The 23004-nt window shown below is 44.1% G+C and overlaps 1 protein-coding gene across 3 annotated transcripts in view; it reads right to left on the bottom strand.

Moving 5' to 3' along the window:
• LOC130260965 (sphingosine-1-phosphate transporter SPNS2-like) overlaps positions 1-16371 on the bottom strand; it is a 131705-nt gene extending 115334 nt beyond the window's left edge. For all 3 annotated transcript variants that reach the window (XM_056506790.1, XM_056506792.1, XM_056506791.1), the window contains exon 1: positions 15946-16371. In XM_056506790.1, coding sequence (XP_056362765.1) covers positions 15946-16240 — 295 coding nt within the window. In that variant the 5' untranslated portion in view covers positions 16241-16371. The remainder of the gene's footprint in view (positions 1-15945) is intronic.
• Between the last annotated feature and the right edge of the window lie 6633 nt (positions 16372-23004).

Genomic DNA, 23004 nt, shown 5'->3' with positions numbered 1-23004 from the left:
CTGACCTGACTGAGCCTCCCCTCTGTCCTTTCCATCCGTGCTGTCCTGCTGCCAGCACCACTGCCAGCATGCAGCAGCTGAAGAGCAGAGACTTCTGCAACAGCATCTGACCTGTGGGCTCTCTGGTAATTCAAACAGCAACACTTCATGGCAGTGCCCAAAACCAAGCTTGAGCTCTCTGTCCCTTCATCCACTTATTGTAACACAAGAAAATAAAGTAAATAAAAGAAAATAAAATAAAGAAAATAAATCTAGATCTCAGTTGCACAATATAAACTCTCTGCAACTGTCCTGCAGTGACACTAACATTAAGAGACCCCAGTTATTTTCTTTACAAACTTGACATTACTCAACTTTGATCAAGATATGCATATCCGTTCCTTTCTGAAACTTTTCAATCCAAAATAAACATTCCCCTTTCACAATTAAATGTCTTTATGGAAACCCACTACCAACATTTCCCAGCACATTTGAAAAATAGATGCTTGCAGCCTATCAAGTAAAGCATTTTGCTTAAATTACACACTCTTCTTTCATGGAATTCCAGCGTGTGGTTTTGCCTTCTCTCTATCCCTGGAACAAGAGAGCACTGCAGGCCCATATTCTGCTTCATATTAATCAACATAAAACCCCATTAGTTTGTGGAGGAGCAGATAAAGATGGTCAGCCTTATCACTGAGGGCTGCCAAGGGCAGAGAGAGCGAGGTAAGGAAAAGCAGTGAAGGAATCATGCCTGTAGCCATGGTACAGGTGACCTGTGTGCTAAGCAGAGCTCCAGTCCCCTGGCACAGCACAGTGCCCTCAGCTGCAGTTCCTAGGTGTGGATGGACACAGTACATAATTGCTGTATAACCAAAACCTTCCCCAGGCATTTCAGATTCAAGACACATCCATGATTACTTTAGTAAGCATCAAGGCTTCAGTAAATTGTAGAGCTGAGCAGAAAAGTAAAAATACCAAGAGCTGAAAGTATTTTTCTGCTTGGAGACTGAGCTCCATCCACAGCTTCAGTTACCTCATAAACCCCTGATGTTCTAACTAGTTGGTTAATTGCATTTATTTTTCATGTCCTCTTACTGGAGAGATCCATACTAAGGCTATAGTCATAACAACAGGAGATGCCAAGAGGATAAAACTGGTGTAAAAAGCAAACAACAAAGAGTAAGGTTAAATTTCTTTGGACTCCTAAAAAAACCCCAAACCCAACAAAAAAAACCCCAACAAAACCAAGATGAAACCCAACTTAAGTGATGAAAACCAGATCAAAGTGCAACTCATATCCATCTCTCCTTTCATCTCAGCATTTCAAGTTCTGAGATTTGATAAAAAATGATTCATTTTATTCTTTCAGTTTATGACATAACAGTTAAACATATGGCATAAAATAGGGACTGGGTGCTAGCTGAACCTCAAAGCATGTAGCTAATGATTTCAAACCAGCCAAAGGCTCATGGCAATTCTGATCCTTCCAGCAGCTGACAGAAATTAAAGAGCAGGGCACATTATTTGGAAAATACTTGGATTTTCCATAACAAATGCCTCAGAATTCTTCCCACAGTATCTTGATCTGACATATTGAAGTATTGCAGAAGAGGACAGCCTGTTTCTCCAGCACACCCTTCTGCTGGATGGTTGCACTGCTTTCCAAAGGGTACAAATTTACAGCTAACACACAGCTCAGCTGCTGCCTCCACACTCACAGCAGGCACCTCCTGCACCCCTGCTCATCTTCACTGCCTTCCCAGGGCCTCCTGTCCCAGCACACCCAGAGCTGCTCATCCTCCCTGCAAGGCAGGAGCCTCCACTTCCACCAAACAGAGAAAAACCATGCTGAAGAGTTTAAAGTGTTCAAAATTCCAGCTCAGAAAGAGAGAGCTGCCCATGGCCAACATTTCCAAAGGCAAAATTACAGCATGCAGGAATTACAGATCTGCAGACAAACCAGCAATTTGAGAGGAATTCAAGGCACCAGAAGCAACCAATTAGGACCACAACGCTAACAAAATTAGACACAGTCTCCTTTTAACCTCATCTCTATTTTAAGAGCTTTTTAAAAAAAAAAAAAAAAAAAAAAAAAAAGAGGCTTTGCATTTATTTTGTTGTTAGAGTTTCCATGAAATTGGGCTGAGGCTGTTTAAGAACAATGTTTCTCCATCATTTACTCTCTTTATGTTAGCATGTGTAAAATTATGCCCATGCCTGTACAAGGAGGTTTTCTCTGTCATTTAACAGTGACAGAGTTACCCAGCAAAGATAAAATTCAGTAGCCACATGAAAATTTCCATCTTCTTTGCAAACATGCTGCTTGACTGGAGGCTGGCTGGGATTTTTTTTTTTTTTTTTTTTTTTTTTTTTTTTTTTTTTTAGGTTCCCTTGCATTCTTCAGTCTTCTCCCAACTGGGGACACTAGTAGAGTCAAAAGGCATCTCCTTCCCCATGTGGCTCTCACTCATATACATGTCAATAGACTGAACTATAGAAAACACAAGAACCAAGCCAATTTCCACCCATTCCACTCAATAACAATAAAATCACACAACAGCATCTTTAAAGCCATGGCTGTTGACTTGGATAATTACTCTAACAGCCCATCTAAGCATGGCCTCAGCCCTGTCCCCAATGGAGAGACCAAAACCTGAAGGAGAAGGAGGAAACAGCTCATCTGCTGAACACAATGTTCGGAAATGTGAGGTGAACATTCCTCACTCCAGCAAGATAAATGTTCCCACCCCAGCACAAAGAAAGGGTTCATATTTCATGTATTTTCCATTGTTTGAGCTTGCTTGTACATAAGCAACTACATTTAGTAATTACCAATGGGAGAGACTGAGCAGCTAAAAAGGATTATCATGTTTTTAACAATGCAACAGCAGAATCAACAAGGGAGGCTGCACCCTGTTCAGTTCCACTCCTGTTCTCCAACTCCAGCAGAGAGCCACCCTTCCATGGTGGGTTACCTTGGGGTTACCTTTCCATGGGTACTGTTACCTCTAACACTCACTCATGGGATGTGCATCATCTGCTGCACAAATGAAAATTATCCATCACACAAAAAGTTATCCTTAGGGGGGGAGCTGCAGCAATGAGCTCCAAAGGAAGCCAAACACCACCGTTTAGTGCTTAATCTAAGCAGGGCTCTTATAAACATCCCCTGTGCTCATCCTGTCTCACTGATCTTCAGTGGTAGAAAGGGAATGGATACACTTCTGTAGGGAACCAAAGAATTCTGGATTGAAACAAGTCAGTACTTTGAAACATGAAATATTTCAATGAGATGGCTTTGTGACATAAGGAAACACCCTGTAGGTAGTGATGGAGGCAGTGGTTTTGGGCTGGTTTGACTCCAAGGAGTTCATCAGGCAGTGAAGAGCACAGAGGAAGGACTTGTGCAGCCCTGGCAAGTCTCACAGCCTGCTGCTGCTCCACACTCATGTGCTGCTGCATCTCCACCCTGCCCAGACAGCAGCTGCTGTGGCTGGCACAGGGTCCTGCACAGGGAAAGGGCAGCAGTCTTGTACTCCAGGGAAGGCACAAAGCCCAAGGAGCTCAACAGAAACAGCAAGAAAGGCTTTACCCACCTACAAAGGGTTTCAAAGAGAAGCCTGCAGTGTTGCAGGAGTGACTGCTCCAGCTCGAATGACACAGCATCCTCAGAGTTTTCACTGCCCTTTATGTGTTTGACACAAACCTCCTAACACTGCCTGCTCTAGCTTTCATTATATGATCTGAAAGCACTCTTCTACTGGACCCTCACAAAGATAATGCTGAGTGTTTATGGACAAAGACAAGCTTTAGAAGGCTGGCAAGGAATTAAGTGTCCTTAAAACTATTAATTGGGATGGAAGGAACAGGGAACACTCATCAGGACAGGCTGCTGGCACAGGAGGTCACACCAGCAGCCAGACATGGCAGGTGCAGGCAGTGAAATCTGTGTGCACGTTCTGGAGGGACAGCTTCAAACAGAGCTGCTCTTCTCTGCTGTGGCTGCTGCTGCTGCTGAATTTGATTCCCCGAAGTGAGAGCCGGGGGGAGGGAGGGAAGGGAAGCAGAGGCAGGAGCCTCTGGGCACCCATGGGGAAGGCACTGGGTGCCCACAGCCCAGAGCACAGGGCTCTGAGCAGGATCCCCGTGAAATTACAGGGGCACCAGACAGCTGACACGGCACGAGCCTCTGGGAGACAGAAAATGCCTTGCTCCCCTCAGCAAACCACATGCTGCACAGCAATTTGGGCTGGAAAGAGGCTATTCTGGATTTAAAGGGAAACGAATCTGTTAAAAGACACAGGTCACAGAGCAGGAGAGTCTGGAGTCTGTGTGAGCATCCCTCACACACTGTGACACTTGGTCCCTAACACTTTTATGTGCTACATTCTTCCAGCTTTCCACCAATCAAGTCTTTCACTACCTGGCTTTTTAAGAACTGATAAGAGACTCTTTTGTAAAATAATCCTAACCTAAAATTATCCAAAGTGTGCTCTTGCTTCCCTCTAGCCCTGAAATCTTACAGAAGAACCCTGGGTCTGTTCCTTTAAAAGACAAAGCAATTCAGTCTCTACTGAATTCTGTGCTAAAAGGAAAAAAAACCCAAAGCAAAAAAACCCAGAGTCTAGGATCAGGTCCTCCAGACTAAGCTCAAGAATATTACTAAAGAAGAAAAATTGTTCTTGTTGGGATATTTTAGGTACAAGATATTTTAAAATCTACCTTAAAATTGTTATGACATTACCTACCAGAGTCTAATTATACTTTCATAATTATATGTATTAATATCTAAAGTGTGTAATTACAAAGGAGCCAATATATTTTAGAAACACTATACTTATAAACCCCTTAAAAAAAAATAACTTCCTGCATGACTATAAGATCTTTATTTTAGTTCTTCTGTCTTGATGACTCAATACTAGCAGAGGAAACTAGAGCCCATGTGTATGAATGGAAGCTGCAAACAGGGATCTTCAATATTATGTCAAAGGCATTGATCAAAAAAACCCACCAAAACTTTGTTCCTGCAGAATAAAAGAAACACCTGCAAACAGTGAAGAAATAAAATAAAATAAAAATAAATTATTATTAATAATAAATTTTCTTCTTAGCAGCTTCCTTCATTAAAGGAAAAACCTTTATGCATTTGTTTTAATCTACAAAGAGAACTGGAGCATTGAAAAATAGAGGTCTTACCAGCCAAATGGGTGATTAATAGAATTTACAAACATCTTAATTATCAGATCAGTGATACAAATCTGCTAACTAGTGGTGTCCACACCATGGCTGAGCCTGCCTGTTGTTTTCTGGCAGCCTTTGACAGAGACCACAGGCAGAACATCTATGGCTGCCTGGACAATCCCAGCTCTCCCACTGCTGGGCTCATGCTGTACACACAAAGCTCTTCTGCAGGTAGCAATGGCCAGGAAACCTCTCCCACTCAGGACTGAAGTGGTCTGTGCTTCAATTGCACAGGTTTGAGTGAATAAAACCAAACATCATCAGGACACAAAGCCCAGTAATTTCTAAATGGTGATGAATGTATTTTCCATCCACTTAGAAAATGAGATGGGGTGGTATAATAGGGCTTGACTAAATATTTAAATAAAAAGTGTTAAATCCTGATTCAGATTTTATTGCATGTGCTTACAGACAGAGACCTTTCTCCAGCCACTCACATAACTTCTGGTTTTATTCAAATATCAGCTCCACTTACAATTTATTCTTGTTAAGTGGCTTTCAGCAATGCAAGTGATTTAAATGCACACTTGAGAGGCAAATGTAAGCCTGCAATAAGGTGCAGTTTGACATTTAAACCATTACATATTTTTGAACACAATATGACTACAGAAGCATTACTAATTTTGGCTTCTTCCAGACAGAAGTTTAAAAAGCACAATGAAATGCAGACCAAAAGTGATTTACCTCTCTCTTCTCCAGCAACTGTTGCAACTCTCTTAGTTCACAGTTTAAAAACCTGAAAATTTTGGTAGCTTTGTAATAACTAAAGTACTCCCACTTCACCTTGAGTAGCTGACAAAAAATGTGCCTTAATACCACATGCATCTCAATACACCTTTAAGAACAAACATCATTTTAACTTGATTTGAAAAAGTGTTTTAGCTTCTAGGAGTGCCACTTCTCCAATGCCCCCAAATCCAGCGCCTTAAAAGCACAACTCAAAACTTAAATCATGGCAGGTCAACCTTCCTGGGTGTTAAAGCACATATAAAACAGTGCATAAGCTTCCAAAACTGGTCCCAGCTTACAAAAATAACTGAGCAACGTTAATTTATGCTCAGCTGGAATTGCCAACATGTAAGAGGTGAAAATTTTGACTACTTAAAAATATATGTTTCATGAAGGAAGTAGCAAGTGACCCTAAACTTCAGCAGATCTGCCAGGACCCTGCTCTAATGAAGTAGGCAAGAAAACTCATTAATTTGATTGCTTTTGCAGCCCTTCTGTAGAGCTCAAGGTACAGCCCAGAGCAGAAAAGCACACAGCAGCACATGCTGGGGAGGTGTTGCTAACTGCTCTGAGCATCCAGCATCTCTAAATGTGTAAAAGGAGATGAAATAAACACTTAGGTAAAGGAAATAAAGTTGGGTATTTGTTCAATGACTAAGAAATGCTGTTGGAGGGCAAGGAGAAGAGCAGGAGATTTGCTCACTGTGTGGGCACCAGTGGCTGAGTGCCCAGTGGCTCCCAACAACCTCATGTTCTGACCAGTGACCCAAGGTTTTTCATCAGGGATTGAGTAATTGCTTGTGCAGTCTGTATGTAAGTGCAGATGAGCAAAAGCACCATGATTCCTCTCATTTACAGGGAAAAAAAGTCCTCCTTGTCTTAATATCAGTTGGGAATAAAACAGGCAAACACCACGTATTAACTGATCATCAGAAGCTTGGAAACCTCAGCACATTGTCCTTATAGTCAAAAATCAATGACTAGAAGCCAACACTTGGCATTTTCTGTACCTTGTTATAGGAAAGTCATCATGGAGAGATTAATGTTTGCCCTTCCAAGCACTATTACTTAGGTACTTTGTTTGGTATTTCTGAGTTACAAATTCCTAAAAAACTGCAAAGGAAAAAAAAAGTTTCATATCCTAATACTATTACATTAAATATTTTTTGTCCTCTGTCTTCTCTTCCCCATGAGAAAAGGAACTAACACATCCAAGATGGAGCTGATCAGGAACTGTCAGTTTTAATCAGAGCACTGTAGCTGTCAGTCACCAGTGGCCCTTGGGTATTTTGTTTCCTGAATATATAAAAGATTGTTATCCTGAAAGTTAGTCAGCATTTCTGGCTGCTGGACGGAAATAACAAGACTATTAGAAATGTTTTAACACTGGTATAACTGCAGCAGAATTTGAGTTCTAATAGCTCAGCACACCAACACAGGCAATGACCCCTCTTTATGAGCCACACTGGTGCAATAGAAATAATTTCTCCTTATTGCATAGTTTGCACAGTTGGTATTTATTAATAGTGTTGCAATTCTGTATTAATTATTATTTAGCACTGAGAACACGCCTGAAACTGAACAAAATTAGTGCCTGGCCCAAAGTGCTTAAGCAGCTCTGATTCAGCATCCCATAAGCAACATTTCATCCACCAACCTGCTCAGGGACTAAAGCCTGGACAGCAGTGGCACTTGGTCAGCTGATGTCACATCAAATTATTTACATCCTACAGCTTGGGACAGCCAAGCCCCAGTGGGTCTGGCTGGGGCAAAGTTTACAAGCACCAGTCTGTTGGAAAAAAACACCCAACACTGAAGGCAAGGTGAAAATGAGAATACAGCATCTTATGCAAAATTATTAGAAAAGAAATCCTGTCATAGTCTCCCATTTTCAAATGAAAAGTCCCACTGAGGAGGAACAAGAGCAAGAGCACACAGTGATTTGTGAAGTGCCCACCTGGTAGGAAAGCTGTACTAAAGCAGCTGCCTAAGCCAGGATTAAATGCAAAACTTCCAAGGTCATCACCACCACACTGGCACAAATCATGAAATGCAAACGTGACAGGCAGAGAGAAGTGAAATTGCAAATCAACAAGAGGGCAAGACCCCCACCCCCCTCCCCTTTCTGATCCATACTGCTTTGCTGGCAAACCCTCCTGAAGGATCACTTCTCTGAAATGAGAATATGCAGAGAGCACAGATCAGCAAATCCCAGGACAGCCATGGGAATCAGAGTCAACCTTCAGGCAGGTTTAATTCAGGCCCTGCAGACCTCACACAGACACGAGTCCTGTTGCCACTGTCAGTTCACCCATTTTTGTTGTTTTACATTTACCAAGAACACAGAGCTGTATTCTAAGACAATAATGACATGTTACTAATAAAAACAGAGAAAATAGGAAGCTATGAAACAAATAATTAACTGTGATCTGTTATTTACATAATTATTGGCAGAAGCCTGAACAAGGAGTAAGATGGATTACTGCAGTTTTGGCTCAATGCAGCCTTAAAATAAAGAAATTAAACAAAAAAAATCATCACATGCCAAGGCTGAAAGGATTTTCATTCCAGCATGGGGTTCTCTCACTCTGCCAGCCAAGCTCCAAGTTGTTATTGCAGCTATTCTCCAGATAAACACTGATCTTTTCCCCCTGCTCTTCTGTTCAGCTACTGCAGTTGCTGGCCACCAGCAGAAGCATAAGAAATGTATTTTAAAAAAACTCAAAACAAAGAAACAAGAAATCTCTACAGGAAATAATATTGCTCACCAACAACATAATCCTGGTATTTCATATTGCTCAAGCCTGAACTTAGGACAGGCAAGGCATAAAGCCTAGATTTCCTTCTGTATTTCTCTCCCCTCTCTAAAGCTAAAATTGCTCTGTAATTTCAGTTGTGGCAGGAGACCAGTTCTGGAGAAGGAGGATTGATTCTTATTCCCTCAAAACCTGAAGTACAGAATAGGTGGGAGCAGCTATGTTGCTCTCACAACATGCTCCATTGCTGTCTAGAAGGTTCAGCCTGACAGAAGAATTCTGTTCCTTACTTTGTCATTTAGAATAGTGAGAGATAACGTGGTGGTTCCAGTCATGGCTTGTGCAGAGGCTTCCATGAAACACACAGCACCATGAAGAGTGGAAAGAGCCACCAGAGCATCCTGAACAGCTCCTTCAAGAGCCTTCCAGAAGAAACCTTCAGCCACTCCTGACTGGTGACAGGTCCAAAGTCATGAACACAAGTGGGAAGCATTCTGCATCCCTTCAGTCAGCCAGGATCCCTGGCATCCCCATCCTCCTGATGTTTTATTTACTGTTGTAAAACCAGGAGCACGGATATTAGTGCTCCATCCCTTTCACTTCCTTTCCCTGCAACCCTACAGAAATAGCTGAGTTACATCAGACAAAAGCACACACAAAATAACAATGAAAACAGATGTCTCAAGAAAAGAAAAATCATGCATGAGATGCCTGCTGTGCTCAGCAGTTCAGCAGTTCTAGGTAGGGCACTTGTCCAGTCAGTGAATTGCAGGGTGAGAAGTTTTACAGCACCAAAGTCACAGGGGGCATCTAGGACTTAAAAACTCAGTAGTAATGACTGGGGGATTGTTGTTTGGTTTGGGTTGTTTGGGGGTTTCTCTTATTTTGCCCCTACCTGTCTCAGATTTGCCTCTTGATTTTCAGACCAAGAATTTCAGACCAGTTCACCAAAAATGCAATTTACAGGAGAGGTCCATGCCAAGATCTGTACTCAAACTTCTCTGGAAACCATGAGGTGCTGTTCACCTCACTTACACCTCTCTGGGCTCTGAGCCCAAGCCCATTTTGCTCAGCTCCCATTAACTTCCGTGGCCCCTTAGGCACCTCACAGGTTCTTTGTAGAACTCATTTTGCACACACATTATTTTTTCTAGAACACTCATCACCCTACATCCACAGTGCTCACTTCCACAAAACTCTCTCAGCCAGAAGGGCATCATCCTCCTTTATCCATTTCCAACAGACATCTTCATCTTTTTTCCTGTGGTGCTCGTCATGTTTGGAAGATGCTGTTTGTAAACTCTTGTTGAAAGCTGCCCTTTTCTTCCTTCAAACCCCTCCTCACCCCTTGGCTATCCTGCCCACCAAAAAGCCACATCTGCTCATCTTCCTGGGTCCCTCCCACTGAGCAATGCTGTCTCCTGTGTCCCTCTGACTGCCCATCCTTGGCCTACAGCTCTCTGATATATCTTGGAGATATGGAGATAGATGTGGGTTTTAAGTACTTTGGGTGCACCACCTTATTCCATAGAGGATACACAACAATGTCCTGGTCTATAATATACATCAAGCAATGATGATGCAAACAAGCAACTCAGAAGAGTTCTGATCTCTGGAGTTCCTACTTTTTATCTGTCAAATAAAATCATGGTTTCCCATGGAATCTCCTGAAGAGGTACCAGGAGCTTTTCCTGGTTATAAGGAACCTCAAGGCCTTTACAACCTTATTTGACATGGGTGATACCTTATAACACCTCTCAACCACGAGTTCCTCAGCAATTGAAACACCAAGCAAGAGCTATGGGATTTTCTATTACAGGAAAATTCACCAGTTTTTAACAATATCTGTTAAAATTTATAACCCACCATGGTATGTCATCAGCAGCTTATTTGCATCTCATGCACAGCGTACCAGAAAAAAAATGTTCTCAGTTATTCCCATTTATTATACAAGTTGAGTGATAGAATTTAACCCTATTGAAGCTTGGTATGGTATTTGAGAAGTCTGAAGGAATGATTACAGATTTCCCACACTTTTGGCCAGCGAAGCTTTATCACAAAGCTTTTGGTATTGACAGTCATAGAGATAAGGCAACTAATAAGATCATTACATTGTTCTTTAGAACACACTCAATATTTATGAGTATATTAACTCCATGTAATAAAGGCCACATTCTCTGGCTGTGATGACTTGGATGCTTTGGGTATAAAATTAATCAACATTCATGAAAGAGGATCTCAGAGTAAAACAGGAAAATCTGCACATAATAACAAAGATAGTTAGTATCTGGCAAACCTACAGCACAAGGAAGAAAAAAACACTATGATTAAATGTAATAAGACTTCACTTGAAATGTAAAATACTCTGGAACAAATCCTGCCAACTTGCATAACAATCAGCAAACAGGAAGCAGCAGGCTTTGCAATAAAGCCCATCACACAGGGAAGACAGAACACTAGAGAACAAGATGCTATGGCACAGCCCCTGTCATTGTGCTGCAGAGCATTTTCTATCTCCTGTTTTAGAAGTGCATGAGGTTCAAGTCTAACTTCTGCTCCCAAAGCAGGACTTGTTGAATTTTGAGTCAGTAGCAGATCCCTGCTGCCCACATAAAACACTGTCATCCTTTCACAAACTCTCACATGTGTGAGCTGGCTGCACTGCTGGCTCAAGTGCACTCTGTCAGTGCTATTTTCTAATATTTTCCAGCATTACAGTCCTTCCAGAGCTGTGTCCTGGGTGCTTGCACTGCCTCTTAATACTTCCCTCCCTGAAGCTATAAGCACTGAGCGTAGTCTTGTTAGAAGGGGAGAAGGGGTCCTTTTCATCCCATTCCATGTGAATTCTCTGACTCCATTCACTAAGAAACACTCAATGGGGCACTATGTTACTATCAGAAATGTGAGCTCACAAGAAAAAGAAGTAGTTTTGGCTCACAACCTCTTGAATGTCTTTGCACTTGAGAGTTAGTGCTGAACCTTTCCTAACCCTTCAGCTGGAGTCTGTATTACGTAGTTGTAAACTTGACTTTCAACTTTCAGTGATCATTTGCATGTATGTATCTTCAAAGAATGGCATTTGATTTGCAACTATGTGTTCTAATGAGAGGCTAATTAACACAAATGCAGTTATTAGCAAGTTGCAGACATTTAAAGGACAGAACCAGCAGACCAAAGTCTGTGACGTGCTGTGTGATAGACAGAGAACCTCAAATATGAACTGATACCAGCCAAGGCTCTGCCACTAACTCCATTACCACAGGCAAATCACCAACACTCTGCAACTTGGTTTCCCCTTCTGTAGTGGGATAGTGAGGCTCATTTACTTTGCTGGGTAGTTCTGCAGCTTAATTAAATCGTTACCTTTAAATTAAAGCACTACAGAAATGCCAGGAAGTAGCATCTGAATTAGAAGGTGGAGGTGACACCCTAATGAAGCAAGACTATTTTCATCGTCAACAGCAGGCACAGTAAAAGGTCACCCATGGTATAATTGTGAAACCACATTCCAAGCTTCTGAAGGCAAGATGACTTTTCCCAAAACTACATTAAGGAAGAAGACATATCCCAGCATCATGGGATGACTGAAATTCTGCAGTTTCACAGGAAATCTACAGTGGTTTCATTACTTTTGTTTTCCCCTTGTCCTTACTTGTTTGCTATCCTAATAGCAGTGAAATATCACAGCTTTTGAAATAATGCTTTTTCCACAGGCAACTGTTTTCAGTATGATCAAAACCCCATTAAGAAAATTGCAGAGGATCATTTCCCTTCAAGCTGGTAATGCTCAGTACTGATTGAGTTTCCAATATTTTCTTTACAAGAGCCACAGTAGAGACATTCATACTTTTTGTTTGGGACAGCTTCTCCCAAATATCAGTATATTCCAACAAACTCCACACACACTGGATATTTCCAACTCTTTGTAAACATAAGGACCTTATTGAAATACCCACCACTGGGTCTTTATTTTTAAGTATTGGAAGAAACTTGTTCTTAAACCTTAAGAAACAGGCCAGTCCTCCATGGATGCTCATTTTTATCATGTATTCCCAAAAAAGCTGCAAACTTAGTGTCAGATGTGAAGCTGTGTATGCCCTGTATCTTGGAAACTTCACTCAAGCTCGGTCCCAGATACCAAAAAGGCATATCCCCTCATAAACTCATTTAGTCCATACTGGGAAATCATTAAACCAAAACCAGGAAAACAGGCAGCTACTTCCTTGTGTGTTGCACTTGAAAAAAAGATTACCCAAAACCAACTCATTATACATAATGTTTATGTGTCCAGAGTGTAAACACCAAAAGTAACACATTTGCTGTTTGCTTTGTAGCAATGCAAAAGCTTTTACTTTTAAGGGCAAGATGTGCTATAGGACAGGTCAGCCTAGTTCTTTCTATTACATAAGATATTCTTGCATTGACTGGATACAAACTTACAGCTTCTGTGAGGATATGTTAGAAAATAGTGGGAGGCACTCAGGAAATTACATCTGGAAATAACTCTGTATATTACTATTTTCTCCCCAGTAAAAAAATGCATACTTGTATATACTTGCTTTATATATATTTGGTTTTTTTCTTACACTTTTTGGAAGATCAAAATGATTGCAACCAAGTTCTCAAGTAAGACAGAAGATGTACTTGGAGTATTGTGCTGGATACTCTGTTTGCTTATGTCTGTCTGTCTGCTGCCTGCTAATTGCTTTTGAGGCCACTGACCTGCCTTTACCTAAATTTGACAGCAGGAAGAAATCCCAAAGCTTCCAACACTTTCATTTTAAAAAAATGATTGGGTAGATGTAAGACTCTTATAAGACAAGAAGAGAAAGGCTAATGACAAAGGTCAACTATTATTTGACATCAGAGAATCCACAGCAGGGATCTCCCTAGAGACAAATCCTCAGGAGCCAGTTTTCATTGGTACTGCTGCACTTCTAACACTTGTTTCAAATAGAGCTGGAACCAGAAATTAATTCCAGTTCTCACAACAGTCCACTGGCCTTAGGTAAATCATAATTTCTGATTCTACTTCCCCTGCCATAAACGTGGCTGGTGTTAAAATCCCTTATTATGTTGTTGCAACAATTCATATTTGAAATGCACTTTGAAGGTCTGGAGAGTTGTATTTACTAATTATTACCTGTCTTGAGACATGAGCTGAATATTCAAAGTGCTAGCTTGATTCATCTGCAAGTGCACATCACATAAGCATGTGGTATGCACTAAGACTCAAAATACAAAAGTAAAGATTACTTTTAGAGAAGACTTTATAATCAAGTCAGTTTTGAGCTCAAAACATATAATTTTTATTACCACAACTCTTCCATTACACTGGATTTAAATTATTTCATGTTTTAGATTAGCACTTTATATAACACCAGTTTGAAAAGTAAATACCAATTGACAGAAGACAAAAAGCCCATGCAAAGTTTGATTCTGTCCCCAAAGGCAAGTCTGATGTCTGAGATCTTAAACCTTTGATATCAAGCTGAATGTTAATAGATAAGTTCCACAGGACAGTTATTGAGCAAAGTAATATCAGAGCTTGTCCTAGAAATGCCAGCAGTCACAGCACTGGCTTTGGCAATGCCACATTACAGGCATTTTTGTCTTCTGCTTGTTCAGGCACCTTCCAGCCTTTCCAGAAAAGAAGATGCTTTCAGTTCTTGCAGGCAGAAAAATCAAATGGCAACGGTCTCAGTGGAAATGCTAGAGCAAATAGGTGAACTAGATGTGACTTTTTTTTTTTTTTAATGAATGCATGAGGGGGGGGAATAGCTTCCTAAAAAGGAAGCTTTCCATGCATTAAAGGTGCTTTGTAGTAAAACTTTACTTAGAGAGGTCCCTATTTGAGGCCAAGGGAGCACACTAAAATTTCCTTCAATAATAACAGGCTAACCTTTTATCTTCAAGCTTCCTTCTGTAACATACTAACTACCAGTCAAGTACTCAATATCTCCCAATACTGGCCTTTACATTTCCTGAAGGAACAAGCCACATCTAAAAAGAAAAGCAAAGAAACCTCAACGGTGCCAGCTATATTTTCCTTTTAATCCTCCCCATCTTCATACTCCAGACAAAATAAATAGAGCCTGGCCAACTTATTCTGACAACAGTGACTTAGATTTATGTCCCTCGCTCTCTATCACTGCCCTACAAACATACATTATTTTAATGTAGTATAAACAAATATCAGATTTGCTTAACACCACATTGAGTCCTAGTGATTAAAACATATATATGCATAGAGAAAAATTTATACATGCACAAACCCCTTTGTAAGCTCTGAAGATAAAATTATCAGTATTGCCAAACAGAGAATATGTATTATATTCTAATGACATGAGACAGTTGATTACCAACAAGCCTACTTCATTTCTAATTAGAAAAAGTTCAGTGATGATCTTCTTCCCTGCTGTTATTGCCTGACAAGAATAAACAAGGAGTTCTCTCTAGGGATGGCACAGTAAACATCCAAACAGACATTTGCTTTGGAGCTGAGCTTCACGGTAGTAGTAAGTACTGAGGAACATAGTGGTTCACACAGTACACATCCACTAGTGAGTGCACGATTTTAGGTGTTTACCTCAAGAAAACCGAGCTTTACAAAGTGCACTGCAGCTGCCTAGCTGCTCCTCCTGCGCCCGCTCCTGCCAGCTCTGCGGTCACCTGCTCGGGAGTTCTGCAGGGAAGGGACCCTCCTTGGCACAGGGCTGAAGGGCAGCCGGGCGTTCCAGGCTGGACGCTCTCCGCAGAAACAAAGCAAAGGGGATTTGCTTCGCTGCTATTCCCACCCAAGGACAGACCGCGCTCGATGCCGTCTCCCCCCGCTCTGTGTCTCTCCGGCCGCAGCTGCACCTGTCGCCCGCAGCGTTTCCCCCGTGCGGGATCGATATCGCGTCTGCCATCACCCGCACCTCCGCTCCGCTCCGACCTCCCTGCGGCCACCGCTCCGTCCCGAGCCCACCGAGCACCCATTCCGCCATCCACACAAACAAAGGGCGCTCCTCTTATTTTCGACAAAATTCAGACAAACTAGAGAACAATACCGGAGCGGCCGCACAATGGGCACCGGCCGCGCCGCATCCCTCACGCCATCCCTGCTCTCCAGCCCCGGCACGGCGGGCGAGCCCCGCTGACCCAGCCCGGGACAGCCCTGGGGACGGCGGTGCACCGTGCCCGGGAAGGGCTGAGCCCGGCAGCGGGGGATGCCTCACAGCCGCGGGGTGCTCACCTGCCACCGTGTACCGGTCCAGGTAGTTGAGCACGTTGCCCACACTGAGGATGCCGGCGGCCGCTACCCGGGCCCGGCCGAGGGTCGGCGCCTTGCGGAGGGCGGCGGGGCGGTCGGGGTGCTTGCCGGCCGCCGGGGGGTTCATCCTGCCCGACAGGGTCTGCACCTCGCCCTCGGCACCCCGGCCGCAGCAGCCCCGCTCGCCGTCCTCCTCCTCCTCCTCGTCGCCAGCTCGGAGCCGCCCGCCGCAGCCCGGGCTGCTGCCGGAGGAGCCGTCGCTTTCCAGGCACATCATGGGCTGCGGGAGGGAATCTCGGCGTGCGGGAGCCCGGGCAGGGAGACCGAGGGACGGACGGACAGACGGACGGAGAAAGCGAGCGGAGCGCGCTCAGCGCCGCATCCTGCGGTCCCCCCGAGCCTGCCCCGATCCCGCCCGGCTCGCTCTGACAGCCGGGCGAGGCGGGGCCGCCGGGGCGGGGCCCGGGGAACGCTCCGCCCCTGCCCGCGCCCCGCCCCGCCCCGCAGGCCGTGCCCGCCCCGCCCCGCCCCGCCAGCCCCGAGGGGTCCGTGAGCCGGCCCGGGGCGCTGCGGCAGGGCGGCCCAGCGGGGCGGCCCCTCAGCCGCCCTTGAACCGGCCCTTACGGGTGTCCCCTCAGCCGAGCTCTACACCGGCCCGCCACCGGTCCGCGGACCAGCCCGTGGGGGTGTCCCCTCAGCCCGCCTCAGGGCGCCTCCTCACCGCTCCTCAGACTGTCCCCGAGATCCCGTCAGCCGCTTCAGATCGCCACCTCATCTGTTTTCAGTGTGGCCCTGAGGGTGTCCCTTCAGCACCCCCCAGGTGCCCTGAGGGAATTCTTCAGCCCAGCCGGGAGCGGGTCCTCCCTCAGCCCGCCTCAGCCCGATATGATAGGCGATTCGTCAGAAAGCTCAGCTCTGCTCTGAGGGGATCCCCCACAACCCAGCCCAGACCGGGCATGAGGAGGTTTTCCCTCTGCCCGCCTTCCCTCAGGTGGTCTCCTCAACCCAGTGAAGAGACTCCCCCTCAGCTCACCTGAGCCGAGCCCAGCTCAGCTCACCTCAGCCCCGCCATGAGAAGGATTCCCCTCAGCTCCTCAGCCCGGCCATGGGGGGATTCCCCTCAGCTCACCTCAGCCCAGCCATGAGAAGGTTCCCCCTCAGCTCACCTCAGTCCCGCCTTGAGAAGGTTTCCCCTCAGCTCACCTCAGCCTGGGAGAGGCCGGGTCTTACCTACCCAGCATCACCAGCGGAGTGGGTCATTTAATGCATTTCCTTTATCTACCTTTATTACTCTTCAGCACTGCTAAACGAGCTTCAAACACACGGGTGGGCGGAAGTGTGGAGGTAGCTGAAAAAAACCCCACCAAACAAAACCCTTGTACCCAACAATGAACACCATGTGGGCTGTGCAGGCCCACCCTCAGATGTGGGTTTTAAGAATAAATCTGTACAAAAGTTCTCCTTGCCTGTCCTGAGTGCCCAGAGCTGTCTCCAGGCACACGGGAAGGGACAGTGTGATGCAGGGTGAGGGCTCGCTGGGATGTGCCACCGACCTCACAACTTCCTGCTTGGCCCCAGATGATTTTCCTACTGCACAGAAGTTGCTTCAGGAAAAACACACATCTTCAAAGGAAGTAAAATTGCTCTGGAGTTCCCCCCACTGCAAACAGTTCCATCCTGCTCCCTATAAAGTTCCACCTTTGAGCTAAGAACGGCCAAGAAACATTTCATTTCAAAAGGAGAATCTTCAAAGAGATAAAAGTGTTCACAACCAGAGTGGCTCCAGCCTGTCATACCTGTCATAAAACTACAAAAGGTAACTAAACCCAGAGAAATAAAAAGACTGCTGGAGAGCCAATGCATGTCCAAGAACAGCATGTTACAATTTCAGATTTCTCTCAGTTTGTTGATCTTACCTAAGAAAATGTGCTGTGATTAAAGCCTTTTTCTCTCACCTATTTAAACAAATCCTCACTGCCTTTCTCTGAGGAACACAGAGCTGCTTGCAGCACAGCACGTGTGTTTGTGCTCAGCATACCTGGCTGTGTCACACCCTGCCCACCAATGACACTGGATCCAGACTATGCCAGAAACCTGGTGAGATACCACCAACGTAACCCTCAGGATGCTACCAGAGAAAAGGGCACTTTTAGGTGAGTCAGCTGCAATTCAGCTGCTTGTGCAACACTGCTGAGGAAAGGAGCAAACACCCTTTCCGGTGAGAGGTGGCATTCCCACATAGTGAGAGGTGACATTTGAACATTGGGAATGGGTCTGCACAGGTGTTCCAGAGTTCATTTCAGTAACAGAAACAGCATAACTGGTTTAATGATAATGTTCAGGTTGACTTTTTGAAGTCTAGGGGATCTTTTTTTGCTCCATAGCAGCATCTGCAGTTCAGATGTGGCTATATAGGAACAGTTATATTGACAAAAGTCCTTATTCATATTCCCACTAATTTCAGAATTCTAGTGGTGTACTTGATTTATTAAGTGACAGTGCTCACATGTTATGTAGCCCAAAAGGGAACACAAAAAACAAACCAACCAAACAAAAAAACAAACCAAATGTGATGGTTTGCATGGGGGGGTCGCCTGAGAGGAGGAAACACAGGAAGGCTGGTTCCTCTGTGGGAGCTTCCTCTCTGTGCTGTGGGGACCAATCTGAGGGCTGATTTGGTGGTTGACAGCCTGGGTAACCAATTAAAAAGTTATTTGGCTTTTATAAATTCCACCGGTAAAGTTAATCTCTCTCTTTTTACTTCCGTAAAGAAGCCGGTAACAACTGGCCCGGCCGTCCCCATGCGGCCTGGCGGGGCAGGGGTGGGGGAATCACCGAGGCCTCCCCTGTTTTCAGCTCGGGGCACTGATGGCCTGGGGAAAGGGAAACCTTTGCTATGATCCTAGTTTCCTCCAGCGTGGCCACAGCTCAGCTGGGGCCCTGCTGCCATCTTAAAAGCAGCCAGGGGGAGGAGAAGCCCCAGCCGCCCACACAGCCTGGGGAAGTGCAGCTGGGCTCTGCTCCAGCCGAGCCCCCCTCCCGCATTTGCTTGCTGGACTTTGCAGTTTCATCCAGCCTCTTCTGCACAGCCCGTGCAGCCCAAAGCCCTGGCACAGCTTCCAGGATGCCATGGCCTGGCTCCCTTCACCTTCTGGGTGCAATTTCAACCTTCCTAATGTTCGGATAAGACTGCAGATCTCCTGAGCGCCCCTGAATGAGAAGAATAAAACAGGGAGTATACTAAAGTCAGTGAAGTAGGAGCTAAGTTTCCAGATGGGAAGAAATTGAAGAGATGCCACGGATAAGTTAGCTGAAAACCATTTTTGTGGGCTGTGGGGGGACTGGACTACACTGAAATTTCCTTTAAATTGTGGGAAACTACTTGGAGGGGGGGGTTGAAGTACTTGAGAAAAAAAAAAATCTTTTGTCCCGAGGGAATGGGGCTCTCTGTTCTGGAGACTGGAAAGATGGACAGAGACATTTGATGGAAAAAGACATGAAGAGGATTTTTGTCTTTGAACAGCTTGCCCTTAAAAGTAATACCCCATGTGTGTGGCATAACCCATAACACAGCTCTGGAAAGACTGTGAAGATGGGAGGAAGTTCACAATTTGCAAATTTTCCCCAGGTGGATGCAAATTGTGAAAGTGAAGACACCCCCTATGCCGAAATCAAAAAAGGAACTTTTCTCTCTAGAGTGAACTGAAATGATTATTTAAGTGGAAAACTGACTGAAGTGTTCTCTGTATGTTGTTGTTAAGAAATATAGAAGGTGGCGGGGGGGAGGAGGGAATGATCTGGGAATCTTATTCTGAATTTCTTATTTTTTCTGTGTTATTAATAAATTTCTTCTATATACCCTTTTAAGTTTTAGGCCTGTCCTTGTATTTGCTCCTAAATCCTATCTCTAAAAGAAATTGAATATATTAAAATTGGCAAACCCAAATCAAACCAAGACACCAAACAAAACCAACAGAAAAAGGCAGAACTGAAAAGAAGAAAAGGAAAGAAAAAATAAAAGGAAGAAAATATGAAAAAGTGGGGAAAAAGTGAAATGGCTTTACAAGGACCATTTGGCTTGCCCATCAGTGGAGGCAAATCTCATGGGTTTTTTGACCTATCAGACATATCAGGCACAAAACACAGCTGCACTGCAGGTTCAAGGAGCTCCACAGAGAGCAGCCAAAGTGTCCAGGAGGCAAATGGTCTGCTCCACAGTTTATTCTACTCTCTGCTATTAAACTCTCACAGTCTATTTTCTCACTGCTTGGTCTACCCCAGGCTCTGCACACAGAAAACAATGTTCAGAAGATGTCAATGAGATTAAAAGGTAGGGTAAAATTTTGAGTCAGATGGTTCTCCTGAAAGAAGCTAAGAAAGCACAGGTTTTTTTAAGGAACAGGTGTTTAATTACATTTTGCTTTTCATTTAACCAGTATCAAACACAACTAACAGTGGAGCCATGGTGATTTAATGCATATTAGAATAACTGCCTAAAAAATACTCCAAATCTCATCAATCCAGCAAATACCCAAGAAAAGAAAAAAAATCCCAAACACTTGCTATTAAAGTTCAATATATATGATCCGAAGTTCAGGCAGACTTCTGATGGCCATTGAACATGGAACAATGCAAGACCAACCTGAAGGAGCATGCAAGAGCATCCTTTTATTTCTGATGCAGAGAGAAGTTTCAGCTCAGAGACAACCAGAGATACAGCACAAAGACATTGGTTGGGCAGTGAATTATGTGGATACACAGCTGTACATGGAAAACTCACAGGCAAACACAGAAGATAGATGCCAGTGCATCCATATCACGAGATTTATGTAAAGGGAAAGCACAGGGAACTGGAAAAAGTGTAATAGAATGGTCTTTACTGGCAGGATGAATCATATAACTGAACTGCTTTTAAGAGGAACAGCATAGGCTCTAGCTCAGCTCAGAGACATTGCTGGGCTTGGCTGTTCCAGGGTGTTGAGAGGCAGGTTGATTACACTCTGCAAGTTCTAACATGGGGAGAAAAATGCCAGTTTTAAAAGCTCTAATCAAGGGTAGAAAGGCATAGCAAGAACCAGAACAATGCTGAGAGCTGGAGTTAGAAAATTTCTAATGAATCATCTGCTTCACATTTGTTACAGAGTGATTATCCTCTGGAATAAAATACTAAAGAAGGAGTGTATTCTTCTCCTTTATGTCCTCTGATCCAGGTTTGATTACCTTTCTAGAAAGTGCACTCTTGAATTCAACATGAGCTGTTGCACTCCCTGCAGAGAGAATGGGCTGTAATTTGATGATACAGGAGCTCAGGCTAGGTGGGTTAAAGTCCTAGCCCTGAAGATAGCAGTTCTTACTCTGCTTACCAAGCATGCATTTTCTGCACCTACCTTGGTCATTAGATTGATCAGAGAACAGCCCCTAGGAAAGCACACAACAACAACCTGGTCTTGAAATGGTGACTGCAAAACAGGAGTGTCCACATAGCCCAGGTGATAAAGGTGGACAGCATCCTTCTAGGTACTGGGGATACTGTGCTTTGTCTCAAAGCTGGAACCTCCTTCAGACTGCAATCACTACCCAGAGCTATGCAGATACATTGAAAAGCAAGGCTGAACTCAGCTAGCTCATCTTCCTGCTTCTTCCACATGATGCACATCATCTCTGCTCCAGAATGAGCCCTGGCCAGTTCCTGCAGAATCTAGCTACCAGGCATTAGCAGGGCTGAGAGAATTAGCAGCCTTCCTGGTCTCTGAACCATACCCCATGGCTGCCTGGTCCCAGTGACCACAAACATGATGCTGTGTGGGTGAGACCAAAGCAAACCAGGCACTAGTCCTGTGCTGAGGGAACGTGCAGGCATCTGGCATTTCCAGCTGAGGAAAGAACAGACTCACTTGTTAGTAGCCGTGCTCTCTCCCAGGGCTAACAACAGAATGTATACCTTCAGGGATTATTTTCTTCCTTTCAGTATTTTGTTAGTATCTTAAAAGCTTGAAAATGTTTATTTTAGTTGATCCTAGTCAGCACTTATTGATTTTTCCTCATCTCCAGAGTTCTGGAGAGGGTCAGTATGAGCAGAAGTGTTTCTGTTTGACAACAGAACTTATCTTTGAGGAAATAAACCCCTGTTTGCCAGTGCAGCAATATCAACTTCAGTGACATAGTCCAGTAGCTGATCCAGGGGCTGTTCCTGACCTGCAGGAAGCTTATGACCAGACTCCCACCTGCTCTCCCAAGGAACATGGCTGTTTGCAGAGAAGAATGGGGACTTGGAGACCACCTGTGGAAGGCAAAACCTAGATGTGATCTCTGTTGATAAGCAGGCTGGACCTTACCTAGTTTAAGCAGTTACTACAGGCTGGGGAACTGGACCATCAAGACAACATCACATTGCCCTTTTGGAAATAATGGAAATTAGCCTAACTTGTTTCAAGTCCAGTTTTTGTCTTCAGATAATAAAAATCTTGGGGGAAAAAAAAACCAACATTTTTTTATCTTCAGAAAGTCACAGCAATCTCTAAACCAGAACTGTCAAAGGGCTGGAGTCTCCTTGAAGTAATGCTTTGCTAAAATTACACCAGTGTAGCCACTGCTATTATCAGGAGCAGTAACTGCATATGTTCAACTGTAAATAATTATGACTCAATGCTATTATTGTCCCTTTCCTGTCTTTTGCTTTATCTGATTCAAAATAAAGACTCAAACACCGACACACAGAGACAGACACACAGCTTCTCACTGAAGAAAAACAGAGCTACACAGAATACCACACTACAGGATCGCAAACCCCAGATTTTGATTTATTCAGATATAAGCCTTAAACTGACCAAATTCCATGAAAAGTCATATCATCAGGTCATCAGGGCTGTGAGGGCAAAACACAGGACAATGGCATAACTATCTCTAGCACTGTGCATTCTTGGGCTTCAAACAGATTGCAGTTCTGCAGAACAAGAATCACAACCCTGCAATTACACACCTACATTCCCATTGTGATCATGGTTATCTCATGACTTCTTTTTTCTTCACTAATTTCTCAGC

This window comes from Oenanthe melanoleuca, chromosome 19 (genome assembly GCF_029582105.1).
Source record: "Oenanthe melanoleuca isolate GR-GAL-2019-014 chromosome 19, OMel1.0, whole genome shotgun sequence".
Classification (NCBI taxonomy): domain Eukaryota; kingdom Metazoa; phylum Chordata; class Aves; order Passeriformes; family Muscicapidae; genus Oenanthe; species Oenanthe melanoleuca.
The sequence above is the reverse complement of the archived record's forward strand: the minus strand, read 5'-3'. Positions and strand labels throughout refer to the sequence as shown.